Here is a 13,233-nt window from a genome sequence, read left to right as displayed (position 1 = left end):
AAACAACACTGCAAAATCTGTTTGACCAGATTAAGAGAAATCCTGATCAGCTTTTAATTGTCGGAACACTATCAATTTGCTATATTCAAAAACAATTTCCTATCTGCTGCCCTAAGTTAGCTTGTGATGAAAAATAAATAAATGGTTGCTTTTCACAATATAAATTAATATTAATGTATATTAGTTGTTCATGAAAAACTAAAATTGAAATTAATTTTCCTAGTTTGTGATGATCCTATTTTGAGAATTGTTCTGCCCAAAGCTCATTTAGGGTTCTTTCTCATAATTGAATTGAAGTGCTACCCACCTGTCTTTGTACTGGCATAAAATCTGCTGTCCTTAGTAGCAATTCCTATTTTAACACAGGCATGATGCCAACAAATGGTGCTGTTGTTATTGTAGAGGAATAAAGAGTTAGTCTTGAAGAAAGTATGGGGCAGCCATTACAACAATATCAACTTAACCCAGAAAGACAGAAGGGGCTGAGGGAGAAACTCAAGATTAGCCCATCTTGATTCTCTTGGGTATAAGAGGAAAGGAAAGAGAAACTGTCAGGCTTTCAAGATTCTATTATAGTCTAAATAGAGTTGAGTTCTAGTGTTTCTTGTGGTGTCTGTTTCCTGACCTAGTCTACCTTGAAGGGCTGACACTTATTCACAGTGTACATGGCACATTAAAGCAGGCATTGTTGGAGTCCCCTAGCTTTATTTCCACCTCTTCTCATCAAAGTCACCAGCAAAGCCAGTGTGGGCTGGGACTGGGAAGGAGGCACATTTGACAGGTGGCCAGACTAGCAAGTATTTTGTCTCTGTGCATTTGAAATGAGAGTGACTGTCAGGCGATAGCTCCTTTTAGACATGAGTTTAGTGCTCTTGTCTATTAAACCCATATCCAAATGAAGCTGGACACGGGCTTAGTGCTATTCCAGAACAGTGCTAAACTCATGTTCAGTAGGTGAGTGATTACCAGCTGATTCAGTTATTCCAGAAAAACACTAAGCCTGTGTTCAAAAGCAGCCTACCTGAATGACAATCAACAGGCATGAGGGGGATTGCACCCTGAAGCAGACAGATAGAGCTAGTTATCCTGCTTCACACAGTGCCTCTCCCTCCTGTCACTACCACAGGCTAGCTGCCATTTAGGCTGCTCCAAGAAGCAGAATGGGGTTGGCTCGGAGACCTGGCAGAAATGGGGAAAGCCCAACTTGAAAGAACCAGACTCTCCTGTCCAGAGCAGATTAGCCCTGGAAGACAGTGCCTGGAGGCCAGTGGGGAGGAGGCATGCCAGCATCAGCCTAAGGTCAACCAGTAGACATGGGTCACCTTACTACATTACTGCCAAAATGGTCAGTGAAGCATTCCAGATTGTGTCCCCTGCATAGCAGTGTCAAGATAAGAGGGAAAACTCTAATAAGGGTACAGTTAAGAATGATTTAAGGCTGCCTCAGGAATCAGCTGGGGATCTGAGGAAGGCCACATTATGCAGACAGACCAGAAAAATGATGTTAGGGCACGTCTGTGTCCATAGCAAGTGAGGAAACCCAACCTTGGCACTTCTTGAATGTGAGAGAAGCAATGAGTGCTACTGTTCTTGTGGGAACAATGTAAATTCAGCTATACTGTACAAATATTTATTCTTTGTCCAACCCTAAAGAATTCTTGCTTACTTTGTTGATAGCATGTTGCCCACCATTGTGCATAGTGATGTCATTCCATCAGCTGGAGGAGTTAATTGGATATTCCCCTGTATATTTGGTAAAGTGGCCTTAGTTTATTAGATAAAACATTTCTAAAGAACAGCATACTTTTCTCCATTTACAAAGCAGACTGTGTGACAATGTTCAATTACAAGAGGGATGAAAAAGTCATCAGTGCAAATGTCCTATTTGTGTGATCTCCCATCTCTGTTCTTTATTCTCTCAGTGTTTTGCTTTTTTTTTTTTTCCGGCAAATATGATTTGTCAGTCTTTGGAAGATTTCAGTGATATAGAGAACAGCTCTATATAAATGATATAGAGAATGATATAAAGCATAGAACAGCTGTATTATCAAGGTTTTGACAGAAAATATTCTGCTATCTTGCAAATAAGAGTGCTACTTAACGCCATTGCCTCTCTTTCCAATGTGTTTACTGATGCTTCCATTTCTTTTGTGCCTTTGCTTCAGAGCCGTGCAGCTCTTCAGTCTGGAACTTCTAATACGAATCTGTGGCAAAATCCAGTGAACTTAGTTCTGATAGACTGTGTGGTACTGAACATTCAGTGCTCGTAAGACACTTTCTTCCTCCTCCTCTTAATTCATATGTAACATATATACTGTAATGATGCACCTAGGGATGCTGTATCTTTACCTTAGGTAATTTTTGCTTCATAAAGAATTGGTTGAAAAAAATATTTTACAGAGGAAAAAGACTTTTTCCTAGTGGTTGTCCAATACATTGTTATACTTTATACCATATTGATAATTATATACAAGCTTCTAAATTGACCCTTAGAGATAAAAGCTAAAGTCTCCTTTGAATCCCACTTGATTCCTGGTGACATCAGGGACACATCCACGTTGCTTTCTCAGCAAGAGCAGGGAAGTGGTTTACACTGCCGTCTTCTGGGATTTTCTTTTCTTTTCTTTTCTTTTCTTTTCTTTTCTTTTCTTTTCTTTTCTTTTCTTTTCTTTTCTTTTCTTTTCTTTTCTACTTCCCAGTTTCACCTACTGCCTTGCCAGTATTCTAGAACTAGCCAGGCCCAATCCTGCTGAGCTTCTGAGCCTGACAAGATCAACCAGGCAGTCCAGCTGCTGAGACACTCCTAGAGATGCATGGAAGCATGTAATATAAGGTTGAAAGTATCCCATTTAAAGAAAAAAAAAATCTTGCTTCATGTCAGTCTCTTGAATAAACTGTGATTGCATGAAGAATATAGTAGTAAGTATTGGAATGTTGTTTAAGTATAACTTGTAATATTGTCTATTGGTGATAACTGAGGAACACTGACTCTGGGGGTCTGGTGATGGTAGCAGCAGCAATAGTTTTAAACAGTGGTGTAAGGCGGTTAGTGTGCAGTGCTGATGGTGACTAGTTTCTGCTGTTTATCCTGCCCTCTTTTCTTCAGTTGCGTTTTGTTTTTGTTGTCCCGATCTCTGTTCTGCCTTCTGGATTCTTGATCTCTGTTTTCCTGACTGGTTTCTTTGCTTTCTTCTCTCTTTGGCTTTTTTCTTCTTTCCTTTCTTCTCCCTGCAATAAAAAACTACAGTACATTACAAGGTATATTATTTATTCAGGATGATCAGTTTCTCTCGGTTAGCCTGGAATTCTCAAACTCTGAACTCTTAAATAAAGAAAACTTCTGACATTGGCCTCTTTCAAAGAACAAGGTTGAGAACAATTGAAGACATAGAGAACTCAGACCACCATTTTGACAAACTAATTCAAAATACAAATTATAGCCTTTGTCTTTTCATTTTAAACTGTTTAAAAAGGTATTATGCACAATGCCACCATTTGTTGTAACTTACATAAAAACCCTTTAGATTGTTATAGTTGCATGTCAGGATTGTTCATTATAGCATATATTATAATCAGATGAATAAAACTGCAATATCATAGCATTAGTTTTGTTGCATATATTTTAATAATTAGCAATACCCTACAATTATGCTAAGATCTGTAAGAGTCTTCCCGATGGGGAGCAAGCCAGAATGTAAAATCACACATAATAAAACATTTTTATTTATTGCATTTATGTCACAACTTGTTTCTGTGGAATATTGATCTACATAAATGGCAAGGAATCTTCCCTGATTTTGTCTCCACAACCCCAAGAAAGAATAACTGGGCCAAAGACATAGAGAGCTCCATGACTGAGTGGGGACTTGAACTTAGATCTTGCCAGTTAGTTGTATGATCATAGAGTTGGAAGGGCCATTTAGGCCATCATATCTACCTCCTTGCTCAGTTTAGGAATCCAGATGTCTCTAGAACCTACACTTGAAGACATCCAGAGAGAAGGAGCCCATTATCACTCTGGATAATGGATTCCACTGTCAAACTGTTCTTACAATGAAAGTTTTTGCTATCATTCAGCCAGAATCTACCCTATAATATTAAATTACTATTCCATGTCCTATCTGGAATACATCAGAACAAATCTTGATGGTTGTCTATGTCAAGAAAGTTTCAAATGCTATTTGGGATGAGCAAATCTTAACAATCTTCTATGTCAAGATCATTTCAGATACATGAAGAGTACTGTTCCCATCAGTCTTCTCAAGGTTAAACATGTCCAGTTCCTTCAGTCCTCTTCACAGTGTTAGTTACTAGCTCTCAATCGTCCTCATCTGCATTTCAGAAAAACTGTGTAGCTGAAACTTATTAAAACGTGTGGCTAGAAATGGATACAGCATTCAAAATGGAGTCTGACCAATGCAGAATACTAAAATTATTACTTGCCATAATTTGGAAACCATACTTTTATGCAGCCTAAGATTACATTTGCCTTTTTTTGCTGCCATATCTGCCCAGGAACAACGATGAAACAGTCCAGTCGAGTACAGTTCCTTTATTTGCTTACACCTTATAGACAGAATCTTGCCAAACTAAATCTATACTACTACAACTAGTGGATATACCCTGGGAGATTCTAGGGAATGGCTATCCCGAATCCCTTACTCTTCTCATGCTCCCCCTGTGGACTGTCTTGCCTCTTGCCTCCTCTCCCCTCCTGGAATGCACCCCCTCTTTCCTGATAGCCTTGATCTTCCACATCGCTCTCCTCCTCGTAGATACATTCCATCACAATATCACACTGCTGAATCATATTCAATTTGCATTCAACTATTCTAAGATCTTAAAAAGTATATTACCAAGCCAGGTATCTCCATCTATAACATAGATGCATTTGATTTTTGCCTTCCAAGTGCATAACTTTGTGTTGTCTGTTAATTTCATTCTATTATTTTCAGCCTATCTAACCCATCAAGTATCTCTGAATTCTCTTTCTCAAAATCCCATCTAATTTTGTGTCATCTGCAAATAAACATTCCTTCCACTTCTTTATCCAAGTCATTAAGAAAATATTGAAAAACAGACAATCTACGACTGAAGCTTGTTGGAACTCTACCACAATGGTTCCAGTTTGATTAGGAACCGTTGATGATATCTTTCAGTACAATTTTTGGACCACGTATGTCCACATAATTGTTAATGTCATCCAGCTTATGTTAAACTTGCCTCCTAATCAGAATGTCATGGAACACTGTCAAATGCTGGAAAGGAATGTAAGAAATCAACTTAGAATGATGGCTTTCAAAGTTGATGTCAGCCCTTCAAGGTAGGTCAGGTCAGGAAACATGCCATAAGGATTCCTGGAATGCTACTTTGTTGTTATAGGGTATAGTAACAGAATCTTGAAAGCCTCCGTTCCAGGGACATCTCTACCTTCCTTTACAAATGCTTTGCTTCGACCAAGTTATATTGCCTCCGTAGGATTCCCACAACCTATTAAGGAAATTATCTAATTAAAATAAATGAAATAAGGTTAATTTTGCAAGACTTGACAAATCCAAGGCCAGGACTTTAACTATTACTCTATAAGGCTCTTAATAAAAATGATAAACACGGCTAACATAATAACAATCCGATACTAAAGTTTAATATATTTTCTTTTCAGTTGTCTATTCCAATAGGCTGTGGGCAAGGAAGAATGAATAAATGAAACTGACTTAAAAGTTAGAAGAATTATTTACAATGCATATAATTAATGCAGCTGGAGAAAATGTGATAGTGTAGATCCTTCAAGAGATGAAGCGTATAAAACGAACAATTGCTCTAATTCTGAACAACTTTGTAATATATTGCACTTATTTATGTGAGCTACCATAAGAATCCACTAAGAGGCACCCTTGTGCTTTTTAAGTCTGTCTTCTGAAATCCTTTCAAATAAAGATGTATTCTTTTTAATGAACAATGTAAATGCCATTGTTCTGCAGCATAGTCTATTCTGAGTGTATGGATTCTATGTTCAGTTTTGTTTTTACAGTGTTTGTACTCTCTGAATCCATCTGATTTATCATATCAAACAATCATAAAAGGAAAGATATAAGACAGTTACACACTCTAATGTTGTCTTATAGGTTATGCTATAGAAAGAAGAGTGAATGAGAATAAGCAGGTGCAGTGCCATCATATTTTGTGACTCTTGGATACAAGGATGAGAAGATAGACAGAATTATGCACTGAACGTGATTCAATACTGTTAGGGGCCTTCACAAATAGAGGATTTTTTTATAACAGTTCCTTAGCTGTTCTTAAGAAACTAATGTGTCTAAGGGAAAGCATTATGTTTAAAGATAAGCTAATCTTACTTGTCAGACTGTATTTACTGACTTTTTAATCACAGGATTAAGAGGCACAGCAAGTGATAATATGTTATTTGAAGCTCTCTGATTTTTTGCTGCTGCTAGGCTTTCTCTCTCTTTATCCTGAAAAGACTGGTTTGCAATTTAGTCAGGACATGGTAGCAGTTCAGGTCGGTGTGAAACAGCTTAGTTAAGCTGCATACAGTAAGCCTGGTAGGACTTATGTTGTCCATCCTATTGATCCCTGCATTGTAGCACAAAGAAGGAAGAAAAAAGGTAGCAATTCAAGAAGGAGAAAATACACTGGAAGAACCAGCTTCTCTCAAAAGTACTGATATAATTATTGATTACTCCTAGGTCACTTCAAGTCACCTATTGTCCATTAATGCAGTATTACGTATATTCCTAGCACCTTTCTCACTTCCAAGAAGCATGACCACTTTTTTGGAGAAAGGTCAACTTTCAAATATACTGAGGCTGAACTTGACAGATGCTGGCCAAAACAGAATTTTAAAGACTCCGCTCCCTCCATCACAAGGCACCTGTTCAGTTCAAAAGAGATTTTAATTCCATTTGCCAACAAATAGGTCTATCTTCTTGTAGTTTATGTGTACGGAGACTTGGTGCTTCTACGGAAGAGCAAATGTCAGACTGCTTTCAAGAAGTGTTACCCTTGTGGGAGGGTTTTCATTAGAACAGTCCCACAAGCACAGGAAGTAGAATCTATGGTTTCTAAATGATTGTTTATTGTAGTTTGCAATTCTGAGTATTAATTACATGCTATTATCACAGTAACAATACAAGGGAGATCAGGGTGAGAGGGTGTGTATGATGGGATCAAAGTCAGCTAGTAACTTTCAGGTTCAAGTGGAGTTTAGAAACCAGATTTCCCAGTTTTGTGTGCAGTCATCTCCAAAATGCCCATTAGTAGGTATGCATTTCCCATCACCCTAACCTTTAACACAATGTCCCTGCAATAAGACTGTCCTTGCACATGTAGACATCCATTTATAAAGTATGAACTAGTAATCAGGCTGTTGTCTCTATGAGGAATAATAGTACAGTACTCATATGGGCAATACTCTTGGAGCATATGCTAAATCATGATGGAATTACTTGAAAAATTCTAAAATATGATAGTGGGATTTGCTGCTTAAACAATCTCCACATGTATATGACTTGGATGCAATATATGATGTGGATGATATATGTATATGGTACAACTTAGGATCAAGAATTTTGGTATAAATAGTTGTAACTTCTTTTTGGGCTTCAACAGTTTAATCCCTTTTACAAAATTCCCTTGAGGTCATAGTTGTTCTTTATGAGACATTAATTCAGCTGGCAGAGGCATTTGAGCAAACCAGGAATACAAATGTGATGCTGCATTATGTCAGAATTGCATGTTTAGTCTGCATTTCAAGAAATAATCAGGAAAAGTTATACATGATAAGGTACAGATGCTCCTATCCCACAGATATCTAAATTATTTCAAGTACGGTATTATAGTGAGAAAGCAACCAGATGAATTATTTGATTTCATATTTAAATGATTTGTAATTCAGACACTTCTAAATTGTTTCTCTTTTAAAAATAAAATTCACTTTAAAATAAAATCAAAGTAACTGCATCCTTCCCCAATAAAATACATGTATTTGAAATGGTTTGTAATATAATGAAGACTTCTCTTATGCCAATAACATTTTTGTTCCCAAATTGTAGGACTGTAAGGGAGTAGGAGATATAAAGTCCAATACCATCCCCCAAAGTCTGACAATAAACTCTTTAGCTTCATGAATAATGTGTGCATTGTGTATCAAAGATACTAGAAATAGGCAAGCTACTGTGACCATAGCACTTTCAGGGCATATGGCTCCATCTGAGCCAGGAAAGTAAGCCAAACTTCACCCTACATGGGAAAAAAAGTAGAAAACCTTTTTCCCCTTTATCCAAAGAAGGCTATTTTCTAATATCCAACATAGATACAAAGGACTAGGAAACAAAATGTACTCAAGTCAGGTCAGGGTGGTTATATATCTCACTTTATGGAAGCAGATCCTCTATTTGAAGGACCATCTGATCTAAGTCTGCTATACAGTTAAAGTAGGAGAAGGGAGATTTATTTATTTAAAGCATTTATATAGCCGCCCATCTTGTACGAAACTCTGGGAGGCTCACAACCAAAAGATAAAACCATATCTATGTACAATAAAAAATTTAAATCAAAAATATTAAAACCAAAAATACCCCACCCTATCCAAACTGGTAGGACAGGCAGATGTCCTTAGGGAGAGGCAGTCACACAAATAACCTGGTCCCATGCCATATAAGGGTTTAAATAACCAGCATCTTGAATTGCACCTAAAAGAAACTGGGAGCTAGTGCAGCTCGCACAACAGGAGTGTAATGTGGGTGAACTTGGGGCATGTATCATTGCATGTGCCACTGAATACTGAACCAGTTGTAACTTCCACATGGTCTTCAACAGCAGCCCCATGTAGACTGCATTGCAGTAATCCAACTGGGAAGTAACCAAGGCACAAGTGACCATGAGCAAGACCTCCCAGTCCAGGAAAGGGCACAATTGGTGCACAAGACAAATCGGTGCAAAGGCCCCCTACCACGCTCCCACCTGCTCCTAAAGCAGGAGCCGTGAGTCTAGGAGGACCCCCAGATTGCACACCAGCTCAGTCTAGGGGAGTGCCACCCTGTCCAGAGTCAAAGATGACATATCTCCTGGGCCTGGGGGGCCAAAGACCCAGAGCCACTCAGTCTTGGCAGGGTTGAGCCAAAGCTGTTTTCTCCCCATCCAGACCCTTACCACCTCCAGGTACTCGGTCAGTGCCATAACAGCGTCACCTGCCGGGCAAGTGGTGGAGATGTATAGCTGGGTATCATCAGCATACTGATGATACTGCACCCCATGCCGTCGGATGATCTCCCCCAGAGGTTTCGTGTAGATGTTAAAAGAGGAGAGGCCCTGAGGCCCACATTGCAGGGGCCTAGGACCTGACCTCTCCTCCCCCCCCCCAACATGGACTGGAACTGGCCATAGAAGGAAGAGGAAAACCACTGCAAAGCAGTGCCTCCCACCCCCAATGCCCAAAGCCAGTCCAGAAAGATACCATGGTTGATGGTATCAAAAGCCACTCAGAGGCCCAGGAGGGCCAGAATGGTTGCACCACCCCCATCCTGACCTCTCCAAAGGTCATGTGCAAGCACCACCAATGCCATTTCAGCTCTGTGCCCCACCCTGAACCCAGACAGAAAAGGGTTCAGATAATCCACCTCATCCAGGGCTCTCTGTAGCTGAGCGCCAGCCACCCTCTCAACAACTTTTCCTAAAAAGGGAAGGTTGGAGACTGGACAAAAATTGTCTAATGCTGTTGGGTCCAAGGATGGCCTCTTGAGAAAGGGGCGCACCACCACCTCCTTCAAGGCAGGCATTTCCACCCCATCCTACAAAGAGGCATTAACCATTGCTTGGACCTAACTACATGCCACCTCTCAGGAGGCCTTGACCAACCATGTGGGACATGGGTCCAGAACACAGGTGGCCGAGCTCACAGCCACAAGGACCCTTTCCACTTCCTCACGATCAACCGGCTCAAACTCCTCCCAGATAACAAGGCTCAGAGATGAAGAATCTGTAAGTTTGTCACTGAACGTTAACACCTGCAGGTCACATAAAGTAGATACATGGGACATAGCCTACAGCTTTGGCTATGATTAGCCTGGCTGGCTGAGGAAATTCTGGGAGTTGTAGGCCACACATCTTAAAGTCGCCAAGGTTGAGAAAACTGCCCTATGCACTGAAGTGATGGTAGATAGTTTAAACTTTAGGATGACATCTCCTGTTGAGTCCTAAAAAGTTTGCTTGAAGCAAAATTGCTAGGAATAAGATCAACAAAAACTAGTTCTTCCTGGGTAGAAAACTTACAAAGAAAAGTGGCTATTTCATGGGAATTTCCAATATAGTAATACATTCTGCTTCATAGATTTGGCCATTCAGCTTTGTCTTACCATGACAAAGTATGGTATACATACCATGAATATAATTCTACTATCCTATAGCCTCTTTTTCCTTCTTCCTAAACTGTAAGTGCTATTAAGCATGCACAAAACCATAAACAGCTACATTACACATTTGTAATATACAATAAAAGTACCATACGTTTAACCTTGAAGCCCCCCCATCAGAACAATAAATGGAAGTAGAACCATTCATTTCAATAAAGTCCAAAAATCAAAGCTGCAGTTAGAAGATAAAACAGGATCATATACTATTAAAAGTTTGATGGAACAGATTAGAACTCTCCATCTAAAATATGCAAAGGGCAGCCAACCACACATTCCTTGAGAAAAACTTCAACTTAGCTACGGGTAAATAAATCCTATTACAAGAACATACCAACCTAACTTCCATAAGTGATAAAATATATAATAAGCTATTTAATGATGATCAGAATTTACAGGCAGTTTAATATGTCAGGAAGTTTTCTTTCAGATTTCCTGGCCCAAATTAGCAATTACACTGTCTATTATTTTATACTATTCTGAGAACTCCAAAGTGCCTAGATGGATCGGATAAAGACCAAGCTGGTCCAGAAAATGTTGTAACAATCCGAGACCTAGCTGTGCCATTGAAAATAGCCCAGTAGTCACACAGCCAAACTAACGTGGTCTCGGCAATTACCTTGATGCTCCCCCCCCCCATCAGATTTTCAAATTCCAGTAGTGCAGTTTGCCACTGTTTAAACAGGGGACTGAGCATTTAAAGGTTTCTAGGCCTTCTTGAAAGTATGCATTTAAAGAGAATGATTACAAGCAACTATTTAAACACATATGTATATTTATCATGGATAAACTGAACAAGATGTGTTTTTGTTCTTTATTAAAAGAAAAGGAGCAGTCAAGAACTTGGATGTATTCACTTTACTATGCTTTATATTATTTAAGCCCCCCACTGTAGCCAATTGACAATATAGGGCTAATCTGCCTAAATTATTAATGGAAGGAACTCATGAAGCTGATTGGGGCATCTCTCTGGCAGCTGTGCTGAAAGTCAAGAGGTCCATATGCTGCTGAAAGAACCAGTACCGATTCATTATTCTTGGGGCCCAGCATTGTGACAGAACAGGAAACAAATACAGCTAAAAGTCATGAGGCAAAGAGCAGTGTATCATAGTTAGACTAGATTCAGACTACCAGTTGGAAGGCCCAGGTTCATACTCCTCATTTGTTCATTATCTCACCTCTTCTCATGTGGTGATCTCTCAGCCTGATCTACCTCACAGAATTTGTGCAAAATATGTGTGGGAAACTGAATTTTTAAAACCCTAGGTATATACCCTCTTATGTTTTTTGAGGGAGGGTGAGTTGTATACATGTGAATAAATCAGCCAGCACTGAATTGAAAGAGCAAGAAACCTGAATTCCACAGGCATATTATAAACAATTTATGTAGTGAATGTATGTGTACCATAATTCTAAAACAGAAATTGTTGGTAACAGCTGCTTTTACAGAAACTTAATTTTTTCAGGTAACAGCTCAATGCAATAAATCAATAGCAATACATATGGAAATTCTTAAATGGTGTGCCCAGTATTTGGACTACCCGGTCTGGTTGCAAAGATCTAGGCAATTCCTGGATGGCAGCAGAAAATACTCTAAGTCTTTGTTTCTGTCTAGCATCTATCTAAACTTTTGCACCTCAGATCTCACGACCCTAATTATATGATGAAATTATAATAAATGGTAGGTGAGTTATTATCCATATTTTGATGTTTCAGCACTTGGATCACTCACTGGCAGTTCCTTTTAATGTATATGCATATTTCTAATCATGTATTCATTTAATTAATTAATTAAATTCCTAAATCCTTCTACAACCAATGGCCCTGTTCCCACAACACTCTTAATTGGGTCAGTGGAGATCAGCAATTTTATGTGTGGTATGAGAACACCAAAAAAGAATCAGTTAATCCCGTCAGCTAAGATTCTAGGGGGTTGAATTTAGCCCTAAACATACCTATATTAATGCAGAGAGATCAGCTAATTCCAATGTAAGTTAAATAGTGGGGTTGTTCCATTTTATAAAACTAATTTTCAAGAGTTGACAATACTCCTTTGGTGGCAGGGTTCATATATCAGGTGCCATTTGAAGAAAGGGGATGGAGTCTCCATATTGTCAAAACTGTAATTTTTGATCTAGATACTGTGTACTGCCAGAATCACCAGTGAGGAAATTTGACTGGTTTAGTGACTGACTGGTTTAAGTATCTTATGGGAATGGGGCCAGATATTTCCAGCCAGCAATAAGTAGAATTTGCAGAATGGAGCATATTATCAGTGTAAATAGTTACATGTGATAGAGGGAACAGAAGGCGGGAAGAAAATAAAGCCTGGTATGAGATTTGTTACATATTAGTTTTAAATTAAGACAAGACACTGCTTAAATATGGCATGCCACCCATTACATGGGGCCATAAATGAACAGTTTTGTGAATTAAAGGCTGTTTGTTTCATGATGTAGGAATCTAGCTGTGTTTGTTTTGGAATTCTAATTTAGTTTGATACCATATCCCTCAGATTGTAGCAAACCTATGGATGGAGACAATTAGAAAGCAAATTAGCTTGAACCAATTTTTAAGATCAAGAGGAAAGCACAATTTTTAAGATCAAGAGGAAAGCACAGTTTTTAAGATCAAGAGCAAAGCATATTCACCATTTGTATGAATATTTGTACTGAGGCAACTGTTTTCTATAGCATAAAACTTAAAAGGATTATAATTTTAAAAGGGTTATATATGTGAATTGCCTTATGATCATCTAAACAAAGGAGGGGGGAGCAAAAAAAGAGAGCAAAACCCACAATTAAGC

General features: G+C 38.8%; 2 protein-coding genes across 10 annotated transcripts in view; one reads left to right on the top strand and one right to left on the bottom strand.

Annotated features, from left to right (window-relative positions):
• The window catches only part of LOC112541063 (uncharacterized), a 381,739-nt gene that overhangs the window by 9,464 nt on the left and 359,042 nt on the right, over positions 1 to 13,233 (top strand). The window lies entirely within an intron of this gene.
• Positions 2,610 to 13,233, bottom strand: part of RSPO3 (R-spondin 3) — a 57,956-nt gene continuing 47,332 nt past the window's right edge. For both annotated transcript variants that reach the window (XM_025168929.2, XM_007421005.4), the window contains exon 5: positions 2,610 to 3,228. In XM_025168929.2, coding sequence (XP_025024697.1) covers positions 3,047 to 3,228 — 182 coding nt within the window. In that variant the 3' untranslated portion in view covers positions 2,610 to 3,046. The remainder of the gene's footprint in view (positions 3,229 to 13,233) is intronic.

This window comes from Python bivittatus, unplaced genomic scaffold (assembly GCF_059951505.1).
Source record: "Python bivittatus isolate LINGU-HERP-01145 unplaced genomic scaffold, Pbiv_v1 ctg000020_np1212, whole genome shotgun sequence".
NCBI classification, from domain to species: Eukaryota; Metazoa; Chordata; class Lepidosauria; order Squamata; family Pythonidae; genus Python; species Python bivittatus.
Note: the sequence above shows the minus strand (reverse complement) of the source record. Positions and strands in the feature narration are given on the sequence as shown.